Genomic DNA, 15,551 nt, shown 5'->3' on the forward strand with positions numbered 1-15,551 from the left:
CTTTAAAGTAATTTTGTGTTTCATTTGGTTGTTCTGTGTCTCTTTATAGTAATTGTTTGTCTTTTTTTGGCTGATTTGGCCAGTTTTTGTAGATATTAAGTCTCTCTTTATAGTAGTTTTGTGTCTCTTTCAGGTAATTTTGTGTCTTTTTCACATAAAGTTATGTCTCTTTTGGTCATTTCATGTGTCTTTGAGGTTATTTTGTGTGTCTTTGACATCAATTTGTGTCTTTTTTAAGACAAATTTCGTGCCTTTTTTGGTCATTTTGTGTCTCTTTATGGTCATTTAGTTTCTCTTTGAGGTCAGTTTGTGTCTCTTTTGGTAGTTTTGTGTCTGATTGAGGTCATTTTATCTGACTGTAAGGTCATATTGTTTCTGTTTTTAGGCAATTTTGAGTTCATTTTGTACCTTTTTGAGGTAATTTTGTGTCTCTTTGTAGTTCCTTTCCATCTCTTCATGGTCTTTTTGTGTCTTTCTGCTCAATACATGTTCATTTGAGTGACATTTTGCAAGTAAAAGCTACAGGGTCTTTAGGCCCCTAAGCCTGTGTCTGCTAGGACAGTTCAGTAATCCATCACCATCGATATGAACAGCAGGAATCATGAATAAATAATATTTGTGGTGACAGTTTAAATGAGCAATGTGTTTGCATTAAAAACTCAGGTTGTGCCTGGTCAGCTGCATTTTTATCTGCAGTGTAATGATGATGAAAACGTGATTAACTGTGTTTGTAAACTTCCTGTGTGACAGCAGCACGTCCAAACTGTGGATAACACTCCCATGTTGCACAGACTCTCCTCCTGCCTCCACATGCCTCATGACGCAGACATTCCTGCACAGAAACATACCTGAGGGCAAACACACACATTTGTGCTACATTTTTGAACACTATAGCTGTTCATCTCTGACATTATTTACCCTGATTCTAATGCAGAATGCCTAAAATTAATCAGCAGTCTTGGTTTTATCCTCCATAGTCTATTTTCAACTTTATAATTTTCTCATTTGAACCTCAAACTTAAATCACAACATTAAAAAACACAAATTAAGGAGTGGAAATGGTTGGAAGTTCTCCCTTGTCCTTGACTTTCTGTCTTTGTGAGGACACTTTGATCTCCAAAACACACACGTTTACACTCAAACACCAGTAACACTGAGGTTCTTTTTTTGTTGAACCAGTCTGACAGCGTGCAGAGTGGGCGGTGTTGTGAATTTAAACAGCTTCAGTGTGTCTTAACAAGAGACCTTAGTGAAGAATCAGCAGCTGTCACACACTTCCCCTCCCACGTTACTCATCGATCGAGGACAGCCAAACATGTGCTGTGGAGAGTTTCATGGCTAACGTCTCTTTAGGGAAGTTCACTGGGTGTTTGACAGATAAGCACATCTGACTCTGAGCTATTGTGTGCACATTTGGAAACATTATGGGTTGTGCAACATGTCCAATTGTGTGATGAGTATTTGTTTTTGTCTACTTTGGTCTTCTTCTCTTTGTCCTTAAGTATTTGCAGAACAGATATGAATCACAACATGAGACACAGTAACTGAGAGAAGGAAACATGAAAAAGTGTATGCAAAATGTAAAGAGTCATTCAAACAGGAATACAGACAAAGCACAGACAACCAAACTGTTCAGTTACAATCAGTTCTGCTCACTTGGCATTTGTTTTCAGCTGTTATTTGGGCGGGTCTGATTCTGGGTCACGAGTTATAAAATGTCTGAACCACATGAGGGCAGTAACACAAGACATATGAGCAGTATCAAGTTAAAAGATGAGTTGGTTTTTATGACTAACGGTTAATGAGGTTCCAGGGCTCCTGTTCAATACTTTGTTTGTGCGCAGACAGATTGTTGATCGCAGTAAAGTAAATACGAAGCAACAGATGTTTTCAGGGTGGTGTTCATTATTTAATGCAGACTTCAGTGGACTTTGGAGCCTGTTTGTTTTGTACTGGGTTTTATTGCTTATATAAAACAATACAATAAAATACATCTGTCGATTTTTTTTTTCAATCAGATTACACAGTAAAGTGTCAGGACACATTGATTATAATATAAAGATAATAGATAGGGATATAGAAAGACGAGAAAAATAATTAAATTAAAAGAGAGGCTATGAATATTTGTCTCTTTAAAAGGGCTCGAAGCTTTATTGAAAAGCCCAGACTTACATCCAGTGGCAACTTAAATGTTTCTAGTTTAAGGTGATATGAAATCCCACACCTATTGGGGGTAAGATGCCAAAAAGCCCTGTCATGTTTGTATGTTTATTTACGTTCATTAATTTAGGAATGAATTAGGATTGTTTCTGAAGGCAGGAATGTAATGATACATTAATGATCTCGACCTCTAGGTTGGAAACCACTGCACTAAACTAACTGTGTATAAAGTCATTAAAACAAGCTCGACCAGCTACACCAGTAAAAAGCTGCTCTCATGGTAATGCATCAATAATAATAATGAAATAATGTTATATATAATTATATAACACCTATAGGGATAATAGTATTTTACTTTTGATGCTGAAGCACATTTTGCTAATAATACTTCTGCACTTTTACTTAAGTAAGTCAGATTTTGAATGCAGTTCTTTTTCAGTGTTGTATTGGCCATTTTCTTTACTTAAATAATCTGGATACTTCCTCTCAGTGGTGGAAATCAACTAAGTACATTTACTGAAGTACTGTACTTAAGAACAATAGTGAGGTATCCGTACGTTACTTGGGTATTTTCTATTTTCTGCTACTCTATACTTCTACTCCACTACATTTCAGAGGGAATACTATACTATTTACTCCACTATGTTTATTTTATACCTTTAGTTACTTTGCAGATTCGGATTAATGATGCAAACTATTATAAACAAATAGATTGGATGATATTACAGTAAGATAAAACTTTATTGATCACTGGGGGAAATTCATAAACTACCCAGCAGAAGACAACGTAATTAAAATTAGCTCCGTAATGATCAGAAAGTGATGAACACATTAATGCACAGACAATTATAATCCAATGATATCCTCCTGAGACCCGCACGTTTGTTTGGTATACATTTTTAATTTCTCCTAGCTATTTGGAATCAGTAGAACCTGATAGGTGTAAAAAAAAACTAAATATTTTTTAACGATAATTAGGTCCCAATATCTTTAAATGAGACAACAAGAAAGTCCCAGTGCCCTCAAGCAAGATGATAACAAAGCCCCAATGTCTTCAAATGAGTATTTCCTAATCAAGAGTGTCTCAGCTTGTTCGTGTTGCTAAAATTGGTCAAATTTATTTGTCATATCAAACTACAAACCCTATTAATCATAAATAAATACGTTTCAACCATAAAATGTGATCAGGCTTTGGACCTTGTTGGCTACAGACAGAGTTGGTAGAGATGGCTGCCATCTTGTTTTTACCTGGATAAGTGTACTGTGGTCTTACTACCACTAGATGGCACAAAAATGTGTCAGGGAACAAGGACAACAGGTCTGAGTTGAGTAGAAGTATAAGGCCAATTAAACCCAAAATGTGATGTCCTTATTTGAGGACACAGGGTCTCAGGAGAATATGATGTTATTCTTATGAAATGGGTCATTCTGTATAATGAGTACTGTTACTTTTGGTACTTGACTGCTGGTTTCACACCCAGCCCAGACAACAACTCCCATTTGAATGAGAAACTGTGAATATTTCAATGCAGATCCAACACCAGATGTATGTAAATACTGAATCTTGTGGTGTTCCAACTTGTGCTAAAAGCTACCCGTCTGTTGCCACCCACTCAGCCACCTTGGAGGAGTCGGGGGGGGGTCTGAACAGTCATTGCCCCCAAAGAGACCAAAAGCACCAAATGCAACACTCGTGAACCCGGAGAGCAGCTCCCCTTACAGCTGTCTGCACTGCACATAAAATTAGACCCCCAGACAGTCGTACTGTAGGCTCCAGCACGAGATGGACCCAAGTTACAGCCCCAGCCTTTACTTTGGTAAGGAAGGAATACACTGATTGAGTGTTACAGCATGTGTGTGTCAGTCTGTACAGTATGTTTTCAGTCAATGAAGAGAGGATCAGGTGTCACAGTAGCCACTTCTTTGTGTTGTGTACTCAGGAAGCTGTACGAGCTGCAGCAAAGCGGTGTACGGTGAAGGCAGAGCCTGCCGGGCGATGGGACATTTATTCCACAAGGCTTGTTTCACCTGCAGCATTTGCAGTGAGTTCTTCTGATGTGACAGTGGATGTTTTGGGTCCAGAATTTCCTAAAGCCCCTCAAAACCTGACTTTAAATCTTTTGTATTACTTTGTCACAATAAATATTCAAGAGTAATCAAGCAACAATCCAAATTAGAAATGGATCTTTAGGTATTATTTAAGAGTTTATTGCTCAAAAACTCAGCTAATCTCCTTTTTACGCCTGAGATGACCATTTAAAGTTGACTTTGTTATCAAATATTCATCACGTTCCTTGTCCTTTGTTTCATGTTCAGGTGAACAGCTCAGTGGGAAGTCTTTTTACACAGTGTCAGGAAGAATCTACTGTGAGGATGATTTCCTGGTGAGAGTATACAGTTTGAGCATGGCTGCATACAGACTTAAAACAATGCACAAATATATGATTTGTGTCCAGTTTAATTAACCAGACATGTAATGAGTGAATTGTCTTGTTATTTAATGTAGTGCTCAGGAGCTCATGCATCCCCAGAAGTGTGTGACAGCTGCGGGTATTTAATTATGGACATGGTGAGTGTGAAGTCATTCACTGTGTGTGCTAAGTATGTTGCATGCTCTCACCAGTCGTAGAAGACATAGTCAGATGTTTTACTTAATACCACAGTGTAGAACTACTCTGTTACAAGTGAAAGGGCTGAATCCAAAATTTAAGTCAAAGTACGAAAGTTCTTAAAATATACCAAAAAGCACCAAAGCACTATAAGTACTTATGATACAGAAGGGCTCAGCAGAGTAATGTAGCTCATATTAGATTATAATTATTGATGCATTATTATGTTTGTCACTTTAATGTTGCACCAGGTAACAGTGGGACTTATTTTACTATACACACTGCCAGGTAGCAGAATTTCACCAAAGGATCAATAGGTGTTATCTTCATCCAATTTAAAGGTGCAGTGTGTAGGATTTATGGGCATCTACTGGCGGAAATGATGTATAATATTAATAACGATGTTATCGTTAGTTTATAATTGCCTGAAAATAAGAATCATTGTGTCTTTGTTACCTTCAAATGAGCAGTTCATTTCTACATACAGAGCGGGTCCTCTTCCACTGAGTCCACCATGTTGTTCTACAGTAGCCCAGAAGTGACAAACCAAACACTGGCTGTAGATCGAGGCGTTCGTACTTTCACGTTTTCACGTTCGCCACTGTTCTCCTACACGCTTGACATCTGGGAGAAGTGTCAGTTCTGCAACCTCTCCACTAGATGCCACTAAATCCGACACACTGAACCTTTAATACATCATAATTTATTTATTAATAGCCTGTTTTGCAGCCCGTGTTGTTATATTTATCTGAACCTGCAAAGTAACTAAAGTCATAAAATAAATGCAGTGCAGTAAAAAGAATTTCCCTCTGAATTTCGTGGAGTAGAAATACAAGGTAGGAAATTTAAATACTTTAGTCAATTAGTAGTATCTCAAAATTGTACTAAGAATAGAGAAACAATATTTGAGTAGACGTAGCATACTTAGTTACTTTCCACCACTGGGAAGAAGTATTTGGATCCTTTAATTAAGTAAAATTACAGATACAACAACAGCTTACTTACTTGTAAGCACTGAATTTATATCATCAAAATTTAGTTCAGTATCAAAAGTTAAAGTGCTCGTTCTGCAGGACAGTTATCGCCGTGAGTGTTATAGCTGTCTACAGTGGTTAAGGTGGTTTTAATGACTCTATAGTTTAGTGAAGTGCATGGTTTCCAACCTAGAGATCAGGGTCGGTCGCAAGGGTCACAAGGTCACGAGATGAATCATGTATCATATGATATCTACCTTCAGAAATAATCCCAATATTTAAAGTAGAAGTATAACATACCATAAAGCATAAATACTCAGGCAAAGTAGAGGCACCTCAAAATTACAGGCTTCTTAAGTACAGTACTTGAGTAAATGCACTCAGTTACTTTCCACCACTGGCTCTCACATGGTGTAAAGATAAACTCATTTTGCATCGTCAGGTCTTGCAGGCTCGTGGGAAGTCCTACCACCCGTCCTGCTTTCGCTGTGTGGTCTGCAGACAGAGCCTGGAGGGCCAGCCCTTTTCTGTGGACACAGACAGCAGAGTTTACTGTGTCAGTGACTACTACAAGTGAGTTTCTCACACAGCCAAGCCCTTTAATTCACACTCCAGACAATAGATGAAACCAAACCCTGCCAGACGGGCTACACGTGAGATAAGTCACACCCAGAGTGACTTCACTTTTGAGTTTCTGTGAACTTTTGCTGAGACTTCTTCATGGTTTCAGGGTCAGAGCTCCTCTGTGTGCTGCGTGCAGAGTGCCGATACTGCCAACTGAGGTGAGCTGACGAGATTGTTTCAATAGCAGTAACTGATACTTTGGTGTCTGAGAAGTCATCTTAACAGTTTTCCCTGCATTTGTTGCTGGTTTCAGGGGTCTACAGAGTCTATTCGAGTGGTATCATTGGACAGAAATTACCATGTAGAGTGCTACAGAGGGGAGGTTAACCTCATATGAAGACATATCTCTGTTTTTTTCTGTCTTGTTTTGTAACTGTGAAACATTAAAAAGAAGATAAAGTTTAAGTTGATAAATTTGTAGCATTTTTCCTGTCTGCAATAAAGTCACTCCAAATAGATTGAGGAGTCTTGAGTGATGTTTTGTGCTCTCTGTTTCTTATTAATTTTTGGGGTCTGTATAAAATGAGCAGGCTTGAATGATACACATGGTCAGCAAAATATTTAGGAAACCCCTGAGGAATCTTGAATATTTGAATACCACATGGACAAGAGACGAAGCCGTGAGCATCCTGACAAACAGTCCTTGTCCTTTATTCTCTCTGTTTGAGGCTCTGTACTGTGGGAAGCTGCAGGGAACCTTTGGTCTTTTATTCCAAATGCAATCAGAACTTTAGATAAAAGATCAGATCTACAAAAATGACTACACATTTTATTTTGTATGTCATGATGTTTAATTCTTTGTTTTAAGCATTAGTTTTATATTTCTACTAGTTTAGGCCTACTTCTAGGAGCTTTTCACATACAAGGAATTTGCCGTGGTAAATAGAGAAAATGAAAGATAAAAGCCACAAGTTAAGTTTCTTGAATGAGCCTCAGATGAGTAGATCAAATCCACCTGAGTGACATCTGAAGGCATGTTTCAAAGGAAGAGATACAACTGAAGGAAATCTGACCTTTTTCACAAATTTGCTTACATTTGATTGCTGACCTAGAAATGGTGCCAAATCTTAAATATTTCTTTTTTGTTTAACTTCTTTTAACATCTTTTGTTTGTAAATTGTTCTGAATGATCAGATTTTCTGATTATTTCAAGGTTTCATGAAAATATTAGAGATTTTCAATGTGGTCTCAGACTTTTAGACCCTACTGTTTGCTGTAGGCCTACTGTAATATGTGCAATATATCTGTTACAAAGAAAAAACTTAAGAGCTCAACAGTTTTGTGCAGGTATGTGCAAATTATTTTTCAAGGAATGTGCAAAAGTCACAGGAAATGTGTGGAGAATATGAGCAATTATGTATAGAGATTACAGACCATGTTGTGTTGCATTTTTCTTGCTTTTTATGTTTTCATGAGCCACAACTGTCCTTTCTGGTGCACAATGAAGTGGTACATATTGAAACATATCCAATTATTTGGGGACAACTGCGCCCTGACATGTAGTAAATTAAATAAAAGCAAAATTAAACCAAATATCTCATTTAAAAAAACTCTTCTTGACAGCACAGATGCTTTTGCACTTTCTCCTCCTGGTGCAGCAGCGACACCGTGTGTTAATATTTAGTACTGCCACAAACTCCCGGAAGAAACTCTTGTTGGTAAATGAAGATAATCGCTGATTGAAATGGCGTCAGTCACGGTACGTGGCTCGGCTCTCTGTACCGTGTCCCTGCTCAACTTTGCGTTTGTGTTCATATCCGGAGCAGACTTTATTCGGTTTATATCATTTCGAGCCATTTACCACAACATCACCGGAGAGACGACACTCTGTCAAGGTAAGCTTCTGTAATACATTACCCTCCTTAGGTTAACTAAGTTAAGTGGAGGAGTTATTTGGGAAACCATAGCTAACGTGAGATGGCTGTCAGGGCTTCGTTATGACTTTGTAACAACGGGTGCATCATTTAAGTCTTAAGATATTTAATGACATGAATTAAAATATAGTTTTTAGCGAGTAAAAATTCACACACCTCAACTTACTGAGTCAGAGCTAGCACAAGTTTCTAGTACTGGTAAGAAAGTGGTAGGTCAACCGTACCGTTGATATTGCACCTTTGCAGCATCAGGGGTCAGCGCCCGGCTAGCTCAGTCGGTAGAGCATGAGACTCTTAATCTCAGGGTCGTGGGTTCGAGCCCCACGTTGGGCGGTCAGCTTTTTTTTTTTTTTTTTTTTCTTTTGTTTTTGCTGGACGACTCTAGCCTCTTCAGTCTTTCACCTCCGTGGCTTCGTATTCGTCAGTGCTGGTGTCCTTGTAATAGCATCACCAAAGACTTTTTTAAACCATTGTGATTATGAATTAAAAAACTTAGTACAAAGGCTACGACACACCAAAGTTCAGCCTTTTCATTAGTAGGTTCGAGCCCCATGTTGTGACTTTACTGAGAGAAAATACAAATATTTACTAGATGCCCGGAAAAATATAAAAACTTTTTTTTCAACAAAATGTTTTCTTCAAATTTGAATCATACATTGCTACTATGTCAGGAAATAGAAAAAATTATATACTCACAGTTCAGCAAACAAATATACAAAATATAAATCAAGGCAACATGTGCATCCACATAGAGTCTCAAAAAAAAAAGGCAAAATAATAAAATGAAAAACAAATACATCAAAAGAAATCAGTTTCGTCCAAATTCACAATTAAATCAGCACAGCACATTATCACTTTGGTCATCTAAAACATGTAATTACAGGAGCCCATAGATTCAAAAACCTGTGTATCTTTATTTGGAGGTTTGCTGTTATCTTTTCCATTGAGTACACTGGCATTAACCTGGCTTGCCATAGGGGTGAGATGGTTTGAGCCAAATAAAAGATAATGCAGCAAGTAAACCTTTCTCTTATAAATTGCTCCTTCGGGGATTGCATTGCATGCTTGTATGAAGCTCTTTCCAGTATGGCTTCAATTTCAGATAGTCCCATTAAATGTGTGTGTGACCTCCAACCTGTTTACAATCCCTCCAGCACACATTTGTGTTACTGCTATCATTCAATAGTGGCCTATTCCTAACTTTATGTCCCCCTGTACACACATCTTCACTGGTTTCATCATTTCGAATAACATTCATCTCTAGCCCCTACTTTTCTTTTATATCCAAGGTATTCCCTGACTTGTGTAAACATTTCTATATTTGTGACACAATTTTTGTTTAATTTAACTTTGATTTCCTTAAATTCAGCACAGTGAGAGTGAGAAGGAGGACTACATGTTTGCTTGTATCACAGTAAAAGAGCTCCATGGTTCAATGGCTGTCTGGGTTATGTATGTATATACATTTGCTGTGGCTGCGGATGTTTAATGCTTGAGTGCTCGCAAATAGACAGTACTTGTGTGTTCTCAATGCATTCATGAATAATAGAGTGTTATTAGACCATTACAGTGTGCAAAAAGACAAAAGGCATACTTTTTATTGTATTTTAGTAAAACTAAAACAAGGTAACAGTGTGTGTGTGTATGTATGTGTAGTGTAATTATGATGGTCTATATACACAAATAACTTACTTTTAATTGTTGTCTGGTCTGGACTGAGCAGCTTGTTCATATATTTTCTCATTTTTTGTAGCTTGAATAAGCTACAGCTTCAGTCCACGTCTTTTTTACTCAGTTTTTATTTAACAGGGTTCCCAGAGTCATGGAAAACCTGGAAAAATCATGGAATGTTGTTGTGTGCAATGACATTGTTACATTGATCTTCAGTGGATAACCTTCCACGTACTGTAACATAACAGGGAATGATATTTTCTGTAGCTGTTGATGTAATGTAGATTTAGGCTAATTTGTGCTGATATGTGACAGTGTTTTGTTTATTATCACGTACGTTTATTTATTTTCTCCCCACGTTCCATTTCTCCCTCAGCCAGCTGGAGTTATGTTTGAATAGAGCTTGAATCTGATATGTTTAAATAAAAGAAAAATAATGTTGTGACAGTGTGATTTAACACGTGGGGTCATGAATCCCAGAGTTTCCATGCCTATGCTATATGCCCCACTTCTGAGATGGAGCAGTGCCGTGTTACACATTGTGAATGGTCATAGAAATTTTTATGTGTGTCCTTGAAAAGTCATGGAGAAGTTCTCAATTTTTGTCAAATAAAATAAATAAAATTCATGACAGTAATTCAAACCTCAAGTGTAACAGGTGAATTTAAAATGAGCTTTCTCCTCACATCATTTGCTCTTGCCTCAGACTCCATCCCGTGGTCTGTGGCTCTGCAGGACAGCTCTGTCCTCAGGTCTCTCGCTGTGGATCTGGGGCTGCTGGCTCTCTTCATCACACAGCATAGTCTGCTCGCCTGGTCACCTGTCAAACAGGCCCTCCAATCAGTGCTGGGGTCGCTGAACAGGACAGCATACTGCTTCACCACCGCTCTGGCTCTCCAGGTACATCAAAGCAATTTCAATGCAACTGTCATTTTACAGCAGTTTGCAAGATTTCATCTTCTAAAAGGAGTTCAAGTTAAGGTCTTCATATACATGTTTACCTGTACTACTCTGCATCATTATCCTCTTTCGCCCCTGTGTTAGATTTTGATGCGTTACTGGCAGCCCGTGACTGGCGCCCCCTGTTTGTGGTCGATACGTCACGCACCCTGGAGTATCTGGTTCCCTCTGCTCTGCTTCAGTCTGCACTTCCTCTGCTGGGCAATCATCTGCAGCATCCTCGTGATCTACGATTACTCTGAATTGATGGGCATCAAGCAGGTAACTTATCAGTATTACATTTCAGTTAATCACTTTTGGACAGTTTTGCCTTCATTTGACAGTAAACAGTAAAAGGTGACAGGGAATAATGCTGCAGTGAAGGTGTGGTTAAGCTTAGGCACAAAAGTCCATTCGTTTTGGTTAGGCATAGATAATGTTTTGGTGTAAAACATCCACGTTTGGACGCACAAAAGGTGCTGGAAAAGCAGGGACAGGTCGGTGAAAAACGCCCAGGTTTGGTGGCTCAAACTCCCCTGGAAAACATCATGATGTATTGGTAAAAACATCCAGGCTTAGTGCTACAAATCCCACTGGGAAATGCAGCAAAGTATCAGGGAAAAACACCCACGTCTGGTGGCTGGAAAACTGCTGGGAAACGCCGAGTAGTACCTGTGGACTGATACTACAGGTACTACAGGTATGAGGAAAAAAACATATTTTTGCATTGAGGGTGAACTTTGACCTCTTAAATTGTAATAAGACTTTAGTTACTACCCGTCTGTGTTTACAGGGACAAGCTGAACTTCTTACCCCAAAACATTTATACCAGACAAACCTCATCAGGCTCAGATGAAAGCATCAAAAGGATCAACATGTCAGTTAATTCAACAGCTAACTTCTCCACATCTTCATCCGGGATTAATATCCTCATTTTGATCTGATGCCAAAACAGAAAAACGACATCAGATTGAGTGTGAAATCTGTGGCAGTCAAAATATAAAAATGTTACATAAACAGATTAACTCCTCATGTTGCTGCTGCTGAACCTTACGTGTGTCCCTCACCCTCCCCTCTGCTCTCTCAGGTGTATTACGAGTGTCTCGGTTTAGGGGACCCCCTGTCTCACAAGCCACCACAAGCCCAGCGCCTCCTGGCTCACCTCCGCCACCCGGTGTGCCTGGAGCTGGGCGTCGTGCTGTGGCTCCTGCCGGCCTTGTCCCTGGACAGGCTCCTGCTGTCAGGGACTCTGTCCACCTACCTGGCCCTGGCGCACTCTCTGGACAAACAGGATTTAGCCTACCTCTGCGTCCAGCTTAACAGAAAGCTGCAGCTCTTTGCCGAGCCACAGCAGGGCAGCATCGACACCAGCGACCACAAGGAGAAGTGAAGTGAAGGTCTTCTTACTGCTGCGATGTGAAGCTGACTGCTGTTTAAAGACGAGCCAGGAGTGTTGTTGTGAAGCTGACTTCTCAGTGAGCCTGGTTATCTGCTGCGTTAAATAATAATGGCCAAACTTGACACTGTACTTTTTTTTAAGTTTTCTTTTTGATTGCATACGTGGTTTTAGATAGGGAGAGTTTTATTTAATCACTGTTTTAAAACATAAATCCTTCTACTAATGAGCATCTTGTGTGAACTGTTAAAATAATTTAAAATTCTTTGTTTAAATTCTGATTAAATTTAGAAAAAATCGTCAGGGTTCCTACTGTTCCTTGAAATCCTTAAAAATGTGTGAATATGAGGGGAAAAAATCAAGACCTTGAAAGTTTTTTAGAATACTCAGAAATAGATATGGGTTTGTGAAAGTGCTTGAATTTATATATTTGTGCAAGACTATGACTTTTTTAATTTTATTAAAGGTCCAGGGTTTAGGATTTAGAGGCAGCTATTGGCAGAAATGATACATAATATTCATATTTCATTAGTTTATTATCACCCAAAAACAAGAATTGTGTTTTTGTCATCTGAGAATTAGCCAATTCATGTCTGCATATGAAGCAAGTCCTCTTCATGGAGTCTGCCATGTTGTTTCTACAGTAGCCCAGAATGGACAAACCAAACTTTAACTCCAGATAGGGCCATTCATGTTTTCACATTCTCACGTCTGCTACCGTAGCTTCTCTCACAAACTTGACACACGGGAGAATTTTCAGTTCGGCAACCTCACCGCTAGACGCCACTAAATCCTACACGCTTGACCTTTAACATTAGCAAAAGCTACATTCTGCTGCCTGCATGTGTGTCTCCTGCAGATGCTTCATTGTTTCACCTGCGTCGAGAAACTACAACGGTCACGTGCGTGCATGAGTGATTGAAGTGAATGCCATGTTGGGTTCTTGAAATTGAGGGAATTGGGCCTTGTACGTTAACGTTATGCGAAATATGTTCCTTGTATCACAAATTTAAAATCTACTGTTGCACTCTGGGACCTTTGAAACATCATTAACGTCACATTATTGGTGTATGCAGCTGGTTGGTGGCGGGAATGTCTTAACAAGCACACCAAATGTTTGACCTTGGCAACATGGAGGAAGCAGCTCTGGTCAGCCATGCTAAAGGGAAAAAAGCAAGGACACAATCAAAAGGCTACTCAACAGACTGCCAGCGTTGGCACATATTTCACGCCTGCTGTAGGCGAGCCAGATAACGTTACCACTTCATGTCTACTGTATGTGCAGAGACAAAGGTATTTGATTCCTTATTCCATGCTACATTTTTGCTACAGTGCCTGTCTTAACACACTGGAGTAAGAGCCTCACTATTGTGCCCTGTGAAGGCGATGTTGGCCTAACGTTAACTAGTTTAAAGTACTTTAAGTAATGGAAATGGGGTAGAATATATGGGAAAGTTATGGAAAAGTTTGAAGAATTCAATTGGTAAAAATGAGCGGGAACCTTAAAGTCATTGAAAAGTCCTTGAATATGATGTTTAAGAAGGTGTGAGAACCCTCATTTGTCCAAATTGTATATTAAATTACAATAAAACCCTACAAATATTGTTTTTTTTACAACACTGAGTTTATTTTCATTTATGATATTGCATATTTTTATAAGCTGTTACAGTCTGTGTGCCAACTGCAGGTACGCTGTATTTCTCTGCACACTAATTTCAAGTTTAATTGTCCTTGAAAAAACATGTCACCCTGAGATTTCACACTGGCAGGAAGCACAAAACATGCAGCTTTGTTTTTCACAAATTTGCAGCTATAATGAAAAAAAAAATGTTCCATGGTGTTTCTAAGATGATGAATGTATTTCCTCAGCCGCTTTATATTGTGTTGGGGACACATCAGCAGTAATGTCAGGAACAGAGTTGGGATTTTACCCAAATATGTCCTTATCGACTAAGTACTGTAATCTTGGATTTAACATGTGTATGCTTGTATCAGTTTTCTGCATTGTGGCCTCACTGTAATGACGAACAGTAATATTTTCAGTATTTTCAAGTTCATGTTGAATAAATAACGTAAAATAATAAGCTGTATACTGTATGTGTGTGAAATGTTTATTTCTTATCTCTTTTCATGTCTTCTTATCAAGTGTGGGCCAAGTCACACCAGTTTGAGAAGCTGCTTTTGATTTATTTGCACTCATTTATATTAGAGGTGGCTCTGTTTTTTAACTTACCCTCACTGATAGCTATATAATATATATGATGGACGCAATAATAGCAACACCTGTCAGTATAATGTATTACATTCAAATCAACACCTCTTTAAAACAGTCAACAAAACCTGAGATGACCTCGAAATGCAGTAGTTTGTAACCTGTGACATTGCTGAATTTCTAGCTGGGATAGTGCCTCGAAAAGCAATTGTTAAGTGGTTGTTTTTTCAAGACCTTGCTGCATTTCCAGTGGAGATAGTGCCATGAAAAGCAGTTGTTTTAGTGAGAAATCACTGTATTACTAGCTGTGATAGTGCCTCGAAAAGCAATTGTTTAGTTGTTTTTCTCAAGACCTTGCTGCATTTCTTGTGGAGATAGTGCCATGAAAAGCAGTTGTTTATAACCAAGACATCACTGCATTTCTAGCTGGGATAGTGCCTTGAAAAGCAGTTGTTGTTTTTTTCAAGACCTTGCTGCATTGCCTGTGGAGATAGTGCCTCGAAATTCAGTAGTTTTTAACCGAGACATCGCTGCATTTCCTGCTGGTAAAGTTACATGTAAAGGTTTTTTTTCTTTTCTTGTTTTTTTTTACAGAGATAATGTTGCATTTCCTGCAAGAATTGTGTCCCCCAAACTGAGTATTTTAAGCTAAAACATTATTTTCCTGTCCATAACACAGTGTTTTTTGGTGCCTAAACCTAACCAGATTCAAACATAGCGTTTCAAAGTATCTCCAGATGTAACATATCTGTGGTTTGCGAAAACATACAATGCCAACATTTTTTTTCTAGCATTAAATTATCAGTCTGTATATCTCGGCTTTTGTGGTCAACCATTTTCAGATGGATTATGGGATTAGATCAGGGTTATATTTTAGGTTCACTTGCGCAGCTGAAATAAGGTCCCAGTCTCATTCCTCTGTTGGGTGTAACAAGCATTATAAAGGAAGGAGAGTTTCATGTTGTGTCCTGGCATGAAAAAAAAAGAATCAATCAAGTCAGTCAAAGACTGGAAATATTAAAGTCGTATAAATCATGCTATATGAGGAAGGTTGATCATGCCTGGTCAGGTAAACTCCTGCAGATCTGTGCT

The 15,551-nt window shown here is 38.7% G+C and overlaps 2 protein-coding genes and 1 non-coding gene across 3 annotated transcripts; all 3 read left to right on the forward strand.

The window, feature by feature from the left end:
- The first annotated feature begins 3,846 nt into the window (after positions 1 to 3,846).
- Positions 3,847 to 6,771, forward strand: limd1b (LIM domains containing 1b). Its single transcript, XM_050034698.1, has 7 exons — positions 3,847 to 3,977; positions 4,101 to 4,202; positions 4,477 to 4,544; positions 4,667 to 4,729; positions 6,186 to 6,316; positions 6,474 to 6,525; positions 6,621 to 6,771. The coding sequence occupies exons 1-7, from the start codon at positions 3,944 to 3,946 to the stop codon at positions 6,702 to 6,704; spliced, it is 534 nt and encodes a 177-aa protein (XP_049890655.1). The 5' UTR covers positions 3,847 to 3,943; the 3' UTR covers positions 6,705 to 6,771.
- Positions 6,772 to 8,043: 1,272 nt separating this feature from the next.
- nrm (nurim) lies at positions 8,044 to 14,323 on the forward strand. The gene is made up of 4 exons (XM_050034362.1): positions 8,044 to 8,202; positions 10,619 to 10,812; positions 10,957 to 11,133; positions 11,939 to 14,323. Exons 1-4 carry the CDS (start codon positions 8,052 to 8,054, stop codon positions 12,239 to 12,241), a joined length of 825 nt encoding a protein of 274 aa, XP_049890319.1. The 5' UTR covers positions 8,044 to 8,051; the 3' UTR covers positions 12,242 to 14,323.
- Positions 8,502 to 8,574, forward strand: trnak-cuu (transfer RNA lysine (anticodon CUU)). The gene has a single exon. It is a non-coding gene; the product is annotated as a tRNA-Lys (tRNA).
- Positions 14,324 to 15,551: the final 1,228 nt, after the last annotated feature.

This window comes from Epinephelus moara, chromosome 22 (assembly GCF_006386435.1).
Source record: "Epinephelus moara isolate mb chromosome 22, YSFRI_EMoa_1.0, whole genome shotgun sequence".
Lineage (NCBI taxonomy): Eukaryota > Metazoa > Chordata > Actinopteri > Perciformes > Serranidae > Epinephelus > Epinephelus moara.